The 19,600-nt window shown below is 34.2% G+C and overlaps 2 protein-coding genes across 2 annotated transcripts; both read right to left on the bottom strand.

The window, feature by feature from the left end:
* Positions 1 to 5,874: 5,874 nt before the first annotated feature.
* Positions 5,875 to 6,678, bottom strand: LOC120781134. Its single transcript, XM_040113267.1, has one exon. The coding sequence runs from the start codon at positions 6,676 to 6,678 to the stop codon at positions 5,875 to 5,877; it is 804 nt and encodes a 267-aa protein (XP_039969201.1).
* Positions 6,679 to 7,099: 421 nt separating this feature from the next.
* Positions 7,100 to 8,536, bottom strand: LOC120781136. Its single transcript, XM_040113269.1, has one exon. It carries the CDS (start codon positions 8,534 to 8,536, stop codon positions 7,100 to 7,102), a length of 1,437 nt encoding a protein of 478 aa, XP_039969203.1.
* Between the last annotated feature and the right edge of the window lie 11,064 nt (positions 8,537 to 19,600).

Genomic DNA, 19,600 nt, shown 5'->3' with positions numbered 1-19,600 from the left:
AACTAATTTTGGCCCTCACAGCTAATTTAGCAAATCAAGCCACCAGCCCACTAATAGCGGGAACAGTTATTTTCCATATGCATACATACAGCATGCCACACCGAAGATAGACAGCGTCTCACATTTTCCGCGCTTAAAATATTTTGTAAACAAATGGCAAGACGCCAGCATTGTATAACATTTGAGCCACAAAGCAATAGACAATAATAAGTGTATTAGCAACGCCGCATATTTGTTGAACACAGAGTTTGGTAATGAAAGTGATTGTGGCTATGATCATTGTTGTTTCACTTTTTGTTATGGAAACTCAAAATAAATGCCACACAGACACAATTAAATAGCACAAAAAAGCTGCTTACCAAATATTTTTGTGTTGAAATAAGTACGTGGCAATAAATTGCAATCAATTGACACTATGACAAAATGAAAAGCGAAGCAAAGTCAATATTTGTCTTAATTTACTTTTTCCTCTACGCTACATATTTGGTGTAAATGGCTTAAGTGCCGGTGTTGTTGTTGCTAAATGCATAGTTATTGTTATTGTTGTTTTTATTAATGATCGCATCAAGTGCAACAGTTGTAATAATATTGATCTGAGTGAAAATGCCACGGAGAAAAGCAGTGATTTGGTGAGCAAAACAGATTGGTAAACATATATACATAAATACATACTTATCTATATATATACATATAAATATATATACCCACATACATGCACATACATCTTACTAAAATATTTGTTACAAATAAACACCACAAATAGCGCCTTATACACTTTTAAACCCGCTTTTATAGCGCCAAGCGCACCCAGGTTTGTGTCTTAAGTCTTTTGTATGCACCAGCCAGCCTACTGACTGGGTAGAGCTTGCTGAATTTGTTGCTTTTGAGTTGCGTTAAATGTGCACAAAGTCTCAACAATTTTGGATGTGATGTTTGTAAATAAGTTGTTTTTGTTATTGGTGTTGTTGTTTATGCAGACTAGCTGCGTATTGACGCATATTTTTGGCGTTGGGAGTAGGTGACGCGTCAACAGCGAAGAAGGTAGTTTTGGCGTTGAAGGAAAATTTAAAAACAAAGTTGTAAGAAAAAACAAAGAAAAGCAAAAATGCAACAAAAACACACTTACACATGCATTTGTTTGTTACTAGTGTGTGTGTGTGTTTACAAGCATGGCTGTGGATACTGTGGTAGAGCCAACAGCGCTTTGTTGTTTGGCGCAAGTCGTGTTGCAGCGCCCAATAATACCTGTTTCACATGAAGGTATGCACGTTTGTTGGTCGACTCTTTTTCGTGCAGCTTTTTGGAAATGCGTAAAATTCAGGTTTTTGTTTTGACATGAAGCGTAAGGCTTTTTTACCATTTTTGTTGGCGCTGAATGCCACACAGCGGGACCATATAAGTAATAATATATATTTTTAAATACTAATTAATAAATTTACGCATATTTAATTTTGTATAAGAAATAATTAATTAAAGATTTTAATTAATTACATTAATTTTTCACAATATAAAAAATTAAAAAACATTAAATTTGCTAAAACTGGAACTAATAAGAAATTTTAAAAATAAATAAAAATAACAATTTGAAAATGAAATAACTAATTCCAATAAAAATTATTTAAATAATTAACTAAAAGTAGCTAAAATTTGAATACTATATTGATTAACAAAATTTAATAAATAAGTTGAAATTAATGTTTTAAAGTAGAAATTAATTAAGTAATTAATTATAATAAAAAGTAAATAAAATAAGTATCACTTATAATAATTACTATAATTACGTAAGTTAATAAAAATTGAAACCTTATAAGGAAAAACATTTATTATTTAATCAAAAATAGTTAATTGACTATAATGAAATAAGAACTAATTTAAAAAAATCTAAAAAAGTACAAAAATGTATTCTTAACTTAAAAATTTGTTAATTAATTTGAAAAATATTAACTGTATTTAAGCAAAAAATAATATAATTTAAAACAAATTAACTGATGTTATTAATTAAAAATATTAATTTAAGCAGTTTTTGTCAATAATTTAAATTAAAAAGTGGTTAATTAATTGAAAAAATTAATATAATTAAGTAAAATTAATAAATATAATTAAGTAAAAATTTTAGTTTAAGCAGTTTTTGTCAATAATTTAAACTAAAATAATTTTTTAAATTTTTTTCATGTTTAGTAATTTATCTTAATTTTTCTAAAATTTATTGAAATGATTATTTATATAAAGAAAAATTAATTATAAGGAATGAGCAGTGATTGAAATTTAAAAGTGCACTTAATTATTGATATTATAACTTAAATATTTTTTGATTAAACATAAAAGAATAATTAAAGTAGATAAATTTGAGAAATTATTTTTAAGCAATTAATAAATAAATAATTATTTTTTTATTGTTTAATAGCTAATTAAAATATTAGTCTCAAAACTAAAAAATAAAATAAAATATTTAATATCTGCTCTCAGTCTAATATTTACACAATCAAAACTATAAATTTATGAAAAATCGAAATATATCGATATAACTGTACAAAATATACACGAAATTATGAATTATAATAATTCATTTGTTGATTGAATAAAAAAAAAAATATTAACTATAAATATCATAGAACTTTAGTTAAATTAAAAATAATAAATTTTTACTATTCATTAACTTATTTTTTTATAATGGATTTTTTAAATTAGAACCAAATTAAATTTAATTTTGTTGAAAAAAAATTAATAAAATAATTAATTGCAACAATCTTTTGATTATAAATCAAATTTAAAAGTTCTAAAAATCAAGTAAAAACAATTAAGAAATAATAAACTTTAATTTTATTAAAATAAATAAAATTAAAAAAATTTAAAGTCATAAATATCAAGTAAAAATAATTGTGAAATAATAAATTGTAATATTTTTAACTTTACATTTAATTTAAAAAATATAAAATTTAAATTAAAAAAATTATAAAATTAAATTAAATTTAGTTAAAAATATTAATTTATTATTTTTCAAAATAATTTTTACTTAGCACTTATGACTTTTAAATTTTTAATTTTATTTTTAATTAAAATTTAAATTTATTATTTCTTAATTATATTTACTTGATTTTTATAACTTTTGAAATTTTTTTTAATTAAAATTTGTTATTTTATAATTATTTTTAATTGATTTTTATAACTTTTGAATTTGTTAAATTTTTAATTTTTTAATTAAAATTTGTAATTTTATAATTATTTTTAATAGTTTTTATAACATTTAAATTTTATTTATAACTAAAAAATTATACAATTAATTATTTTTTTATTTTCTTCAACAAGATTTAATTTTATTAATTTATTTCCGTTAAAAGATTCAAAATTTTTTTGCAAAATAATTTTTATCATTTAAATCGTAAAATGAAATGTCTACTGCCTCATTAAGTTAATATTATTTCTAATGATTTAGACTTTCTGTCACCTGGCAATCACACTAACATTTTCTTAAATATTTTACTTCCTAATTTCTTCGCCACATTTACTGTTTTATTTTCTCATGACAACTTACTCCGATATTTCAATAATTGCATAGGCATTGTTTTGCGTAGCGCCGCTTTCATACCGTTATGTGCATGTAGATTGATTGATATGGCACAAGCGTTTTTAGCTGTGATTGAATTTTAAACGCTGCAGCGCGCCAAGCGGCAGCAATTTTCAATTCCGCTCACTACTTGTGTGCAGTAAGCGCTGCGCTTAATGAGGGTGGCGAGCTGCAATTACAAATTAAGAAAAGAAAATAATACAACTTGTTGTTGGTGGCATGGGTGAAAGTGCCACTACAACACCACTGACCAACATTTACCATTTTTATATAATCTTCACTTTTATTTTATTTAAACAAGGAAAAACGCGTTTTCATATTTTAATGACTTGCATTAGGTGAATGGGTGAACAATTATGGTTTTAGTCGTAATTTCCTATTTTTTTTTTTTTTTGCGGGGGGGTGGAAAATGCCTTCCGCATCGTCGGTGCTATCGTCACAGCAGCGGTATGTGCCACTTGCAGGTCACTAAAAACCCCCTCTAAGGAACCGTCGCCCACCCTGGGACCGCGTTTGCATTACTTCAGGGTGGCGTTCCATTTTTCTCATTGAGAGATTTACATCTGCGCACCTGCGTCCAGGTCCCGCTTTTGCTGCGTAGCAAGAGTGCAGCGAATTTCTTGATGATGCCCCAGTTTTCTTCACTTTCCAACATAACGCTGACTAAATTGTCCGCGTTTATTGGGCCAACCAGGTCCTCTACAGCGGTGCGTTCTCCTTGCCAGCGCGCACATTCGAAGAATGTATGTTCAGCGTCGTCTTCTGTCGCGTCGTTATATAGGCATGACGGCTCTTCGACTTTTCCCATTCTGTGGAGGTACTTTTTGAAGTACCCGTGACCGGATAACAGCTGGGTTGTGTAAAAATCTACCTCTCCGAATTTTCGGCCTGTCCATGAGTCTAGATCTTTTATAAGCCTGGCCGTCCATCTGCCGCGACTTTCGGTGTCCCATCTTTGTTGCCATGTTATTAATGTTTCTTTCTTTATTTGTTCTATTGCGCTTTTGTTGTTATCGGATGACTGCTTTAGCTCCCACAGCTTTTTCCTTTCGTGTGCTAGAAGGTCAATTGGGGCATTTCCGCTTATAACTAATATTGCCTCGCCGGACACTGTTCGGTAGGCTGATGCAACTCTGAGGGCTGCTGTGCGGTGCACTCTGGCCGCTACCTTACGCCGGTTTTTCTTTTTAAGTACATCTGCCCATATCTCAGCTCCGTATAATAAAACGCTGATTGTTGTCGACATTAGGAGCTTTCTCTTTTCTTGACTGGGGCCTCCTATGTTGGCCATTAGTCGGCTCAGTTGAGAGGTGATCTTCGCTGCCTTTCCTGCGGCGTGCTGGATTTGTACCCAGAAGGTTAGTCTGGGGTCCAGTCTTACGCCTAGGTAATTAACTGCTTTTTTTGTCCTAAGAATATCCGTAGTCGTATGCATGGTTACTTCGAGAGGTATGTGCTTGTTTGTTAGCAGCAGTAGCTCTGTTTTTTCCGTAGCGAGCTGGAGGCTGTGTGAGTCGAGCCATGCTTGGGTCCGTATCATGACCTGGTTCAGCTTTCTTCGCGCTTCTTCTGTGTCCCTTGCTGTGATTACTGCTGCAATGTCGTCGGCGTAGCCTATTAAATACGATTCATCTGGCATTTCTAGTTTTAATATAGCGTCATAGCTAATGTTCCATAAGTCTGGTCCGAGGATGGATCCTTGTGCTGCTCCTGACGTGACCGCTATCTGTCGTGTTCCCTCTTTAGTTTCGTATAGCAACTTCCTGTTGCTAAGGTAGCTCCGCACCACGGCCCTGAGGTAGTCGGGTACCTTAAAGCTTTTCTCGAGAGCGTCGATCATATCTACCCATCTAGCGCTGTTGAAGGCGTTTCGGACATCTAGAGTCGCCAGCAACACTATTCTTTTGTATTTATGCCATCTACGTTGTGCGACTTCTACGCTTTCGATGACGCATTTTATTGCTCCTATGGTCGATCTGCCGGGTCTAAAGCCATATTGTCTAGGGGACAGTCCTCCAGCTTCGTTGATAGCCGCTTCAAGTCTGGGTTTAAGCAGGGTTTCGTATAGCTTTCCCGCTGTGTCAAGCATACATAGAGGGCGGTATGCTGATGGCGAATTGGGGTCTCCTTTTCCCTTACTGATTAGAACCAGCCGTTGCTTTTTCCAGGGTTCAGGGAATATTCCGGCTTCAAGGCAGGCGTTGTACATGTTCAGTAGTACTCCTGGGCGCTCTGCAGCGATTATTTTGAGAATTTCTGATGGGATCCCGTCCGGTCCGGGGATTTGTTGGCCTTGAGCTTTGCAGTGGCTAGTTGCAGCTCCTCAAGGGTAAACCGGGGATTTGCGTCGGTCTTAGGATGTGTTCTGGGTCCCTAGCCCTTGTTTCGTGTGTGGGGAATAGTGCGTTCACAATGTTATCCATTTTGGCAGCGGTTAGATCAGGTGGCTTTGCTCGAGCGCCGAGTTTCTTCATCACTATTTTATACCCGAGTCCCCAGGGGTTTCTATTTATATCCTCGCGTAGTTCCTCCCATTTTTTCTTTTTGCTGTCGTCGATGGCATGCTTTAGCTCCTTCTTTGCTAATTTGTATTGATCGGCTTCTTGAGTTGCGGCTCCTCTACGCCTGGATCTCGTGTAGGATCTACGAAGGCGGAGGCATGTCCGTCTGAGTTGGGCTATATTTTCAGTCCACCAGTAAACTGCTGCTTTATGTTTGCTGTGGGAGGCCTTGGGCATTGCTTTTTGACAGGCTCTTGTTATATTAAGCATTGTGTGCTCGACAGTTTTTCCTGCGATTATGGGGGGTTTGCTAGATGGGTTTTGGTCGTCTATTGCGGAGATTAATTTCGAAGTATCTAGCTTCGCAAAGTTCCACTTTCGTGTTCCAGTTGTTTTCTTCTGCTGGTTAGTGCTTGTTCCCGTGTCGATCATAAATGAGATGTAGTGATGATCGCTGCCAGTGTAATCCTCCAGGACCTTCCAGTTCTTTATTGAGCCTGCCATGCGTTCTGTTGATAGGGTAATGTCTGGTGTGGTTTCCTCGCATCCCGGTCTTCTAAACGTAGTTGCATTTCCCGTATTGTGCACTACTAGCCCTAGCCGCGCAGCCATTTCTACAATGCGCTTTCCTCTCGAGTCCGTGCTTGGTAGACCCCACTCTACGGCTCTGGAATTTAGGTCTCCGGCGATAATCAATTGACCTTCTATAGACCTGGCTGTATCCTCTATGTTGTCGAGCTTTCCTTGAAATTCCTGTATACTATCGCTTGGCGTCAAGTAGCAGCTGATTACTGTAAAAGGTCGCTTTTGGCCCAGACGAAGCCGTTGCCGTTCCCATTGTTTACAGTCCTGATATTACTCCCTGGTGGTAGCCATATAGCGGCGGTTGAGCTGCTATCTTCTAGCCAGATACCTCTCTCTTTCTGTTTGTATTGCTCGCTTATGATGATCATCTCGTAGTTGTTCTCCGTCACCATTTGCGAGAGTAGTGCGTCGGCAGTCTTGCATCTATGCATGTTGGCCTGTAGGATATTCATTTGCCTCGGTAATTCCTATATACCGTGCATTTTGCGGAGCCCGGGATGTGATCGATTTTTTCATGTTTGGCCTCTTTGCAAAGGCAACATGAAGGAAGCTTCTCGCAATCTTTCAATTTATGACCTGGTTGGCCGCATTTTATGCAAACACCTTGTCCCCTTCTATCGGGCCCTTTGCAGTCCCAGGTTAAGTGTCCTGGACCAAAGCAGCGGAAACACCTCTTGGGGGTTTCTTTCAGCCGCAGCCTGCAGCTAACCCAGCCGATTTTGATGCGTGCCTGTCGCATTAGTGCATCAGCTCTATCCTGGTCCAGCGTTAGGTATGCCCTTACCTGCTCTCTTGTGTTAGGAGCTGTTATGTTGATCGCCAAGCCTTCAGTGGGGTCCTGTAGCGCTTCTTTGACAGCCCCTGCTACTTCTTCTTTTGTTGTCAGCGAGTCGAGGTCTCTAATTTCTATAGTAACCTTAGTTTTCAGGTCGGCTACAGTTGCAGTCTCTTTGAGAGTGGATTTAAGTGCCTCACAGAAGCTGGTCTTTGTGGACTGTCCCTTCTCTAGCTCTAGTAATAGGGCTCCGGCTCTTGTTTTGCGGATCCCTTTGATTTTGACTTCTGCCTCTTTAAGATCTACCTTGCTACGGATATTCTTGAGGACTTCGGCGTAGCTGTTTCCTTCTGCTGGTTTTATTATAACGGCCTCTGTTTGTCGTTTCGGCCTGTTATTTCCTTTCTGGTTTGCGGCCATGTTGTTGGCTGGTTGCCTCTTGTTTGCGTTTTTAGGCGCTTCTTCCCTCGTTCCTTCGTTGACGTGAGTTTTCCTGGCTTTTTGGCAAAACTTTTTGCCACTGGCTGTCGTTTTCGTGTCGTGGTCGCACTGTTTCTCGCGGCTCCACGGGGCTTGTCGCACGCCGCTTCGAGGTTGCTGACTCGGGGTCGCGATGCGTCTGCTTAGGTGTACCCGCCTTTTCTCGGTTTCTGCAGTGAGCCAATTTCTGCGGTAGCTCTTAATGACGTCGAAGAGCTCGTCTAGCTGTGCCGCTCCGTTCTTTACGTCCATGCTGCTGACGTTCTTTTGCTTCGCCATCGCCAACTTCATTTTTTGCACTATCCCCTTGCACTTTTCCAGGGATTCTTCTTCTGCTCGTCTCATTTGGGTGATGTATTCTTGTTTCGGCGAGCTCTGATTTCCGTCTTTTGTGGCAGCTGGGGTACTCTTCCCTTCTCCCTGCTTTGCCGGTGCTGCTTGTGGGGCCGGAGTCTCCCTTGAGTCTGCCTTTTCGCCAGTTTTGTCCGTCTGCTTTGGGGTGTCGGTGAGTATGGGGGATCTGAGTATCCTGCTGCTTCTGCGGAACACCGTTCCGTATTCCTCTTCTTGTACGTCTTTGTTTTGCTGTTCCCTCTGTTGGGTTTTTTGTTGTAGTTGCGGTGTATTCATTTTTTCTGTTGGGTCTCCGCTTCAAGCCGCTATCTCCGCACGTTGTAGCAGTTGCCCTTTATGAACCCCGTGGTTATCTATGCAAGCAGGGAGGCCACGCAAGGGTTGACACAAGTCCTTATGGGAGCTTGTGTTCAGAGCCAGGTTCGGGCACGAATCAGGAGTTCGTCTCAACTGAACCTGTACGGCCATAGAAATTATGGCGACGTGCATTGAACGTACTTGAAGACCTGCCATGGTTTTAACGAGACGGAGGTGAGAGCAGTATTAGCCTGCCAGCCATTTCGATAAGATGTCACTCTTATCTACTGAGGTGACAGAATACTGCCCTCCCCAGCCCTTTGTCGGTCTTATCCGTTTCGGTTTTCCAGTATTCCGTAATCAGAATCTTACTGGTCTCGATTCTGATGGGCTCTTGCCCAGGGGTTTTCTTCGTCTTCTGTGCACCTTTGGTGCTGGTCGCTGTGTCCCTCGTCGCTTTGTTGCCTCCCTCTCGTGGGTAGGTTCTTCCCTCGGTGCAGCCCCGGTGGGGGTTGTGGACGCTTATTTGAAGGCGGCATCTTCTCGCCTCTTCGCGGGAGGTTCATTGGGCGCGTGAGGCGTTTTGAGCCAAGCCCTCCTCTCCTGCAGCTTTGGTCGGGGGCTGCGTATTACTATTCGCAGCTGACCTACTTAGCGTAGGCCGTCCACTATCCGCCAGCTGTGACCCCGGTAGTAGCCTGAGCTCAGCCTTACCCTATTTACTATATAATAAATATTTACATACATACATATATATGATATGATATATGATGGCATTTGCTGAGGAAGTAGTGAGTGTCCTTGATATTTAAAATAAAAGAAATAATTGCTTATTCTTGAAAATGAATGGAAAAAATTGCTTTTATTAACTAGTTGAAGACTAGTTACTTTACTGTTTACTTTCGGTGTAAAACAGCAAAAATACGGAATTCGATTAATATATAAAGTTTAGATACAAATTTACTACTGCAGATGGTCTCTTCGTCATAAGAAATTTAATATCTCCTAAAGACTTTTAAGATTATTTAGGGAACTGATGGAATTGAACCCAACGAAAGTGTGATAAACGAGCTTAAAATCGATAGTACGCAGACAAACCATAGAAATAAACGAGGCCTAGTAATGGTTGTAAAGCATAACGTTGCTAGCTCTATAGGATCAAAGATCAGGAAGCCCTTTTACAAATTTGTGGAATCAAGATGATGGTCTTCCACAATTCCGGCCGTTTTCGACGGATATTCCATCTAGAATAAATGAATGATGCACCAAATCACGAATATCGGAAAAATAATGAACACAAGCTTGATTTTTGAGCGGCTTAGGCGTGGTTTTTTGGTCTCGGCTTGGTTTTTTCCCTCAATTCCGATGATTGTTGACTTGTTTGTATGTCAAACTCAGAAACCCATGTATGATCGGCAGTTATAATGCTCTCTATAAATGTGGGATCATAATTCGCACGATCAAGCATGTCCAAAGAGGCCTGTTTACGGCGCTCTTTTTAAAAACAGTTTGCTTTATCGAGACGAGTTGAGCAAGCACACACTTCATACACAAAATATCCACCAAAATCTTTCGAACGGATTCGTGAGAGACGTCGAGCTCTCTTACCACCTCTCTAACACTTGCCTGACAATTTTCAAGCACCATATCCTTTTTAATATTTTCATCAGTTGAAGAGATCGAAAGTCCAAATTTCAGAAAGAGGCATATCTTCAACGATCTCTCCACAGTCTTTGAAAGCACCTAACATTCAGAGAATTAAAACAAACAGTATCCATTTGTAGTTTGTAACACAAAATTTCAATGAAATCACTGAACTCAGCATTCCTTTCCCTGCTTTTCTACCTGAAGTATAAAAAAATCGAAATAGAATACTTAATTTCGTGTGCTGCATAAATTTACCGCTTTCTTTAAGCGCAGTTACACCGTTCTACCACACTCCAGCTCACAGCCGCCGACTAAATCTGTATTTCAACTCTTTTCGCCGATTCGTTCCGTTCTGTGCTTAAAGCTCCACACCACAGCGTTAAATTAGGTTACTCAGAAAAGTTGTTGCATAAAATTAATATTGAAATTACAATATAATCAGCATCCAAGCGCCCAGCAGTCCAGCAGCGATCACAACTCACCATGCGTCGCTTCACCGCTAATACTGTGGCACCTGTTGCTATGTTGTAGTTGTTGTTGGTGCATTGCGGGGAGTTAATTTGTTGCTTGGTTATTGGCTTTTTGTTGCTGGATTTTGTTGTTGTTTGTTTGTTGGTTTTTGTTGTTGTTCGTTTCTTGTTTTTGTTTTTGTTTTTTGGTGCTGTGTAAAATATGTGGCAACATTCCATAGGTGGGCAGGCAGACCAGGCTGTTCGATTCTGGAAAACTAGTTCAATGGGTCTACTTGTAGGTTGCTGCAGGTGAGCTGTTAGTGTTAAGTGATTTTCTGTGCATTTAAGTAAGTGTGTTTGTTATAGAAATAGATAACGGTTATTTAATTGTTGCTGTTTTTGTTTTTGGTGGGCAAGAAATATTGTAAAATTGGTTTCTCATTATAGGAACGAATAATAAATTTTTACAACTTAACAACAACAACAACAAATATTACAATAACAACGAAAATAATTAGAACAAAAATTTGAAAACTTGAACCATTATTATTTAAAATATTGGAATAAATTCCCAATATTTTACAATTCCAACAACAGCAATGCCAAATTATTTACAACAAAAACAAAAAAAATTACAACAATATTATGAAAACTGCAAAATTAATATTTAAAGTATAGCAACAAAATTTAAAACTCTTGCAACTTAACAACAACAATGCCAATTATTACAACAACAACATTTATTATTACAACAACAATTTGAAATCATCAAAATTATTATTTGAACTATAGGAAGCAATTTTAATTTTTTTATAATCCAACAACAACTACAGCAATTTTTACAACAACAACAGTTATTATTACAACAACAATTCGAAATCGTCAAAATTAATATTTGGACTATAGGAACAAATATTAAATTCTTTACAACTACACAAAAAAAAAAACAAAAACAACAACAAATAATTTCTGCAACAACTACTATTTTATATCTTAAAAATTAACATTTGAACTATAGGAACTAATTTTAAATTCCTTACAATGTGCCAACAACAACATAAATTATTACAACAACAACATTATTATTACAACAACAACTCAAAATCATCAAAATTAATATTGAAACAAATATTATATTCTTTTCAAGTTAACAACAACAACTACAATTGCAATTTACAGCAACAACACCATTTATTGCAACAACAATTCGAAATCTTCAAAATCAAAATTTCGACTGCACACAAAATCCATAACGTTCACGGCAAAGCCAGACAAAACGTGGCTGATGCTGGGCGCACGCACACAAACACACACACACACACAAATGTTTATAAATAAAGTAATAATCCGCTTTGTGTGCAATACCACCCCATAATAATAAACATACACCTCTATATACATATGTATATACAACTATGTATTTAACCCTACACACCTATTTACTCGCCTGTCTCTGCCTCTGCTCACATTACCGGTTTTCAACTGCCGCTGCTCGCGCCTGCCGCGCGCTTATATACCTACAATAGATAACTGGCAGCTTCAGCGTGCGTTTTCTCGCTTTCAACGTTGACGCTGACTTGTTTCGGCTTGACTCGACAGAGTCTTGGCTTTCTGCTAGGAAATTCGCTATACTGTTGTTGCTGTTAGCGCTCTCAAACGGTCGGAGGCAGCATCGCGTAATAATAACTTTGACGACTCAATCGAGTTGTGTTTGTTGTGGACCGGTTAGTTCTTTTTGCATTTTATTAATTTTTTTGTGGGTAGTTGACTTCATGCGTGACTTCCAGGTGTCTTCATGTAATTGCAGTGTTAAAAGGGTAATGAATTCAAATTTTTATATAATTTTTCTCTTATTAAAAGTAACAACAAGTGTGTGCTTTCTGGTGTAAGTGTCGAATATGTGAAAATGCAAATATATTGTGAGAATCTGTGTCAATATTACGCAATCTGACATTTTGATTTGATAATTTATTGCTCATTTTGTGGTCCATGCTGTGGTCCAGCAGGGCGGCTATACACGGATATACTGAGTTTAATAAATCTCGGCTTTGTGCTTTTCATTTGTGGCGTGCGCTTGGATGCTGTGCCAAAATGCCGTTAACCCAAATTTTATGTGTTAAATTATTGTTGACCTTCATGGTTGGGTTAATGTTGGTTAAAGGTCTTGGCGCACATGGCGTGTGGCAATCTTTTAGAAGAAACTGCAGGAATATGAGAAATGTAAAACGATGTAGAAAACTGAAGAATATATATGAACATTAAAAAATGTTAAGAACATATAAAATTCATAAAATAGCCAAAGGAAAATTCTTAAAATAAAAATCAATTAAGAAAATTAAAAAATAAAAACTCAAGTAAAAATTTAAAAATTAAAAATTAAATGGGAAAAATTGAAAATAAAATTAGTTAAAATTAAAATTTTATGTATTAATTAAAAAATTAAAATTAAGTAAAAATTTAAAAAATGAAAATAAAGAAAAACTCTTTAAAATAAAAATTATGCAGTAACTTTATGAATAAAAATTGCTAAAAAATTTTGAAAAATGGAAATTGTTTTTAAAACTTTAAAATAAAACTGAGAAAACACCTAAAAACGAAAATGAAGCAAAAAAATCTTTAAAATGGAACATTAAGAAAAACCTAAAAACGAAAAAATCATAAAACCTTAAATAAAAATTAATAAAACTAAAAAAAACTTAACTAACAGAAAGTAACCTGAAAGCAGTTAATAACTTTATATTCGAAAATAAAATAAAAATTGAAAAACAAAAGTTGGCTAAAAAGCCTAAAAATGAAAGATTAGTAAAAATTAAAAAAAAATTAATTACTTAATTTAAAAATGAAAATTAAGGTAATTCCATTAACAAAAATCTCATTAAAAATTAAAATCAAAAATTGCTAATAACACCTAGGTAATAAAATTTAGAATTAAAACTTTAAAATATAAAATTAAGAAACAATTTAAAAATGAAAATTTAAGTAAAAATTTTAAAATAACATGTTAAGAAAACTTTAAAATATAAAAATTTAGTAAAACTGTAAACATAAAATTAAGAAAAATTTAAAAAATAAAATTAAGAGAAAATTTAAAAGTAAAAGTTTAATAAATTATTATATAATAAATAAAGTGAAAATTGTAAAACATAAAATAAAATGAATGCAAACGAGAAATGCGGAAGGGAATCTGTAAGGATTAGTGACATCATATCTGTGATAACTCAAAACACAAATTAAATATAGAAAAAAAATTAATTAAAAAAATAATAATAACCATTAAACTTAAAATCTGAAAATAAGAAATAAATGAAAACAATCCAAACTTATACTAAAAAACTACAAAAACACAATATATAGAAAGTTTAAAGGCTATAAACAGTCACAAATGAGTAAAGTAATGAGAAAATGAAACAAAAACTAGAAATGAAAAATGGAAATCTAAAAATATAAATTATAAACAAAAAACAAAATAAAATTATAAATGAAAAATTTCAACTTTAGGATTAGAAAAATATAAAATGCAAAGATTTGATGAAAGTCAGAAATGGATAAAATACTAAAAAGTTAAAATGACAAAATGACAATAAAATTTAAATATATAACTAAAATCCAAAATAAAAGCATAACATGCATAAAATATGAATAAGGAATAAAAAATTTTAAGCATAAAATTAATAGTTAAACTTTAAAATTATGTATTTGATATTATAGTAAATTTTCGAAATAGGAAAAATATGAAATTAAAAAATTTAAATATGAAAATACAAAATATATTATCTTCTTTTAATATTTCGCTATAACAGAAAAATTAAAACAGTAATCATTTACAAAAAAATAGTTTTCTGAAAGTACAACAATTACAAAAGTAAAAATAAAACAAGAAAAACATTAACGGCGGTCGCAACGAAGCTAAAACATCCTTCACAAATGCATAAGATTTCTTCGAAGTACTTTGATCGGCCAGTTTGTATGGAAGCTATATGCTATAGTGATTCGATCTGAACAATTTTGTTTGATATTGCACGACTTTCCTGTAAAAGAATACAGGTCAAATTTCTCTGTGAAGATAACTCGTCATATGAAAAGTTTTCCATACAATCACTTAATTCCGATCGTTCAGTTTGTATGACAGCTGTAAGCTATAGTAGTCCGACCTGAACAATATGTTCGCAGATTAAAGCGTTTCCTTTGATAATAATGTGTGCCAAATTTCGGGAAAATATTTCGTCAAATTGAAAATTTTTCTTTAATCACTTGATTTCGATCGTTCGGTTTGTATGACAGCTATATGCTATAGTTATCCGATATTAACAATTCCTACAAGTAAGCAGCTCGTTGCGGAGAAAATAACGTGTGCATAATTTCAGAATGATATCTTAAAAACAGAGCAACTAATTCGTATATATACAGACAGACAAACGGACGTAAAATGAAAAAAAATTTAAAATTAAACTTAATTAAAAATACTAAATAACGAATAGCGCTTTAATATTTAATTTTTTTAAAGATTAGTATATTTTTTCGCATTTTGTTACAAAAAAAAATAATTTTATTAAAAAATAAATAAAAATCAAAACAAAAATAAAAATATATGAGTTTTTAATAATAAAACTATTACATAATAGTTTTAAAATTTGTTAAAGGAAAACATTGTTGTTCTTATAACCTCACCTAAAATTTAAAAATAAATTTTTAAATTCAATTTTTTTAATTTTATTAAATTAATTTTAAATAAAATTTAAAAAAATTATTGTTTATATATACATACATAATAAAATATTTTTTTTCAACAATTTTAATTTTTTAAATTAATTTAATTAATTTTATGTATTATTGTTCATTAAAAATAACTGAAAAATTTAAAAATTAGTTTAAAATTAAAATTAAATTAAAATTTTGGAAGGTATGTTTATAAAAACAATAATTTTTCCCTTTGTAGCATATTTTAATAAAAAGTATAAAAAATAATTTAAATTTTTTTCAAATAATATTTAGTAAATAAAAGAATAAAGAAATTAAGGAAATTTTATATATAGCGAAGGACTTATCGCATTTTTTTAAATTCTCCCACTGAAGCTTAAGGCTTTTCAAAAACAAAACATGCTAACGACTAAAACTTTCCCAAAGCTAGTCGAAAAACTTAAAAACAACTTCACTTCAACGAAAGCTACCAGTGAAATATTTACTTATCTCCATAAAATGCAAAAATAACATTTACCTTTTGATTACCAAAAACGGATCGAGAAAACTAGTTTTGCCTGCCCAAAATAACAAGCGTAAAAAGATACAAGATCAAGAGATATTATTATGGTAGAAAAAATGGCAGAAAAACATTGGCCTTTTCGCAAATCGCGGTAAAAGCGGTAAAAGTCACATAAACAGCTCACACACAATATCACTTCAGCATATGTGCCCGTAACACGATTTTACTCGCGGCAAACAGCTAGATTCTTTCCAGCAGCTACCGCTGCCATGACATTGGTGAGGAGTAAGCGGAGCGTCACATGTTAAAACTTCTTCTACGAAAGAAGTCCAACCTGCCCATGCGAAAGTTCAAGCGATTGAGCGTAGTTGTGTGGTGTCGCCGCGCTGCGTATTGCCGCTGCTGTCGTCGCGGGCGCAGATAAGCAGCATTTGAAATCAGACGATCGATGCCACTTATTGCGTTTGGCTTTTGCGCTGGCCACTTTGGCGGTTTCAGTGATCAAAAGCTTCGAAAACTAAAAGCGCGAGCAATTTGAGAAAAAGTGGAAATAGCTAGAAAACCTTTAATTGTAAAAGGAAATTCAATGGATAAATTATAAATTCAAAACAAATATAAAATAAATTAAAAAAAAATAAAAAAAAAATTAATCAAAAATTAAATAAAAGCAAAAAATTAAAATTTAAAAAAGAAAATAACCAATAAAAGTTAGTTATAACTGAAAAAAATAATGAATTGAAGCTAAAAATGCTAAAGAGGCTAATGAAAAACTTAAAAAATAAAATTTAAAAAAAATATATAAAAAATTTAAAAATAATAAATATTTAAAATATTGTTCAAAGTAGACAGCAGCTTAGTTTAATGACTGGAAAATGAAGCCGTTACTCGTTCACACTGATTTCAAGCCACAGCCATTAAATGTAGCATAAAATTGACGTCAGTGAAAGATGCTGTCAAATCTTAATCGTAAACAACTGTATATGCTCATATCTCATACCCGAACAGCTTTGGAGCAATTTGACAATAAAATTTTGTTATCAGGTTTCATAATTGCAATTACATCTAAACAAAAAATTTAAGTGAGAAAATATTTTAATTATATTTTTGGCTTTCATTTGTGAGGACCATAATAATATTTATGAAATGCAAAAAATATAATCAAATTATGAAATTTATTGTCAAAAATTATTATTCAATATATTATGCTTTTAATAATTTTTTTTTTTTACTTCATATCATCACCTGATTGCAAAAATACGTGTCATCAAAATAATCAAAATTGAGTTTGTTTTTTATTGCTTACGATTTACTACATTATATTGGGTAGTCGAAAAAGTCTTTTCGTATTTCTAATCAAACTTATTTTTTTATATTTATAATAAACTTTAATGAACCAAATATGTACCATTTTGGTAGACCACTTTTTGCTATTTTTCCGCTAGAGACATTATTCCAGCAGTGTAAAACTTTTCTGCTTTCTCGGCGAGAAACTGCGACAAGTAATTTCACAGCCCTCTCTTGGAAGTTCAACTTCTTCATTAAAGGACTTCTGCATTGACTGAAACTAATGATAGTCGGATGGCGCAGGGTCAGGTCTATATGGTGTATGCATCAAAACTTTCCAGCCAAGCTCTCCCATTGTTTTCCGAGTCATCAAAGATGTGTATGGTCTAGCGTTGTCCTTATTGAAGACGAAGCTCTTTCTGTCGATCAGTTCTGACCTTTTTGGTCAATTGCTTGCTTCAATCTCATCAGTTGTTGAGAGTAAAGTGTAGAATCAATCGTTCGACCAGGCTGGAGCAGCTCATAGTGGATGATTCTTTTCCAAACCCACCAAACACTAAGCATAACTTTCATAACATTTCGTGGCTTCAATCCTGACTTTGCGGCCATTTGTTGAGCTTCACCCACGCTTGAACCATGATCTTTTCGCATATTATTGTCGTACCGTCCGTATTTGATCCACTCTTCTTTCTCCTGTTACCATTCGCTTCAGAACGGGTTCGATTTCGTTTCTTTTCAGCAAAGAAACACAGATGATAATTCAGTCCATTAAGTTTTTCGCAGACAATTCATGTGGTACCCAAATATCGAGCTTCTTTTTGTGGCCAGTCTTTTTTAAATGGTTCAAACCCGTCTGACGATGAATGTTAAGTTCCTTAGTGATGTCATGGCTGCTTATGTGACAGTCCTGGTCAGTCTTTTCCCACAAATCCATCGACTTTTCCGACGATAGGTCGACCAGAGCGTGGTGCATTTTTTCACATCGAAGTTTTCAGAACGGAAGCGATGTAGTGCTACACGAACTGATACAGCATCGTCTTCGTAAACTTCACAAATTTTATTGGTTGCTTGCGTGGCATTCTTCCCTATTTTATGCAAAAATTTCAAAATATATCGAATTTCTTCATTATTTTCACTCCTTTTTGAACAGCTATAACTTTTTTTCAAATTCCGCAAATTTAAATTTTTTTTGGTTAAATGAAGCTTAAAATCTCGCCTTTCCGACACTGTAGGGTATGATGCGATTGGTAGCACTGGAGATATACGACTGCAACGGTATCTATTGACAAAATACGAAAATACTTTTTCGACCACGATAATAAGGTCATTATTTGTAATAGAATAATGTCAAAATATTGACTAAAACGTTTAGTTTAATATGACAGTTGGCATATGACTTGAATGGTCACAGAAAATGGTTTTTTGCATTATGTTGAACTTAATTTTCTTATTTATTTCTTTTATTATTTTTTTCCAAAAATTAACTCACCTCAAACCAACTCTGAATTGCGCCTTTATGGACACAAAGCAGGTAGTGAGCTAAGCTAATTAAATTTTAGAAAAAAAAAATAACATACCAAGAACATTTATATCGCGAACCATTAGCGGTAATCAGCACTCAAACAACCGGTTTGGGCACTCATTTGAATTTCGCGTAGGTGTGGTATTCAAACACAACTCAAGAGCGTATCAATAACTGCTGGTAATTTACTTGGTTGAATTGCGGATTTTCGGTGGCAAAATGGATTAGCAAGCATGTGCGCGGGGGTTTGGGTGAGTGCGTGAAATATGCGTGATTGGTTTGGCGGATTATGAGTGGTGTGATTCATTATGATTATTTTGTTTTTGGAAATAGCTATGATGGCGTAAAAGTCTGAAAGAGTAAAGCTAAAAATAGTTAAAGTCAACAACTAAGCAGAAGTTAAAAAATAATAATAGTTTTATATAGAGAAATATATATACATATATTTATATAAACATATTTATGTATATGTATATGTTTATTTATATGTATATATATAGTATATCATTTAGTTGTTTCAATCAGCTATTTTTATCACAACTTTACTCACATGTCTCTCAACAATGAGCTCATCCCCCGCGCCACAACTAAATAATTATTATAGTTTATAGCCAACAAAGCATCTACGCTGTTGAGCATTATTGATGACTCAATATTTTGCAGATATTTTCCCATTAGTAGCTAGCTAACTACCCAGTTACATATCATTAAGCATCGATACCGGCGCTCCATGCATTTTTGTTTGATGAATAATACCACTTTTCGGTCAGTCGCCGCTTTCTTTGTATCAATATTATTTCTGTGAATGAAAGCCTTATATATTTATATGAGTGCGACCCGATTTCTTTTACAATAGCAGCGCTGCTTTGCATTAAATACTTTTTTCTGTATACATAAATAAAGATTCTTGTGTTATGCAAATATTTTTGAGCGGCTGC

The sequence above is a fragment of the Bactrocera tryoni genome, unplaced genomic scaffold (genome assembly GCF_016617805.1).
Source record: "Bactrocera tryoni isolate S06 unplaced genomic scaffold, CSIRO_BtryS06_freeze2 scaffold_33, whole genome shotgun sequence".
NCBI classification, from domain to species: Eukaryota; Metazoa; Arthropoda; class Insecta; order Diptera; family Tephritidae; genus Bactrocera; species Bactrocera tryoni.
The sequence above is the reverse complement of the archived record's forward strand: the minus strand, read 5'-3'. Positions and strand labels throughout refer to the sequence as shown.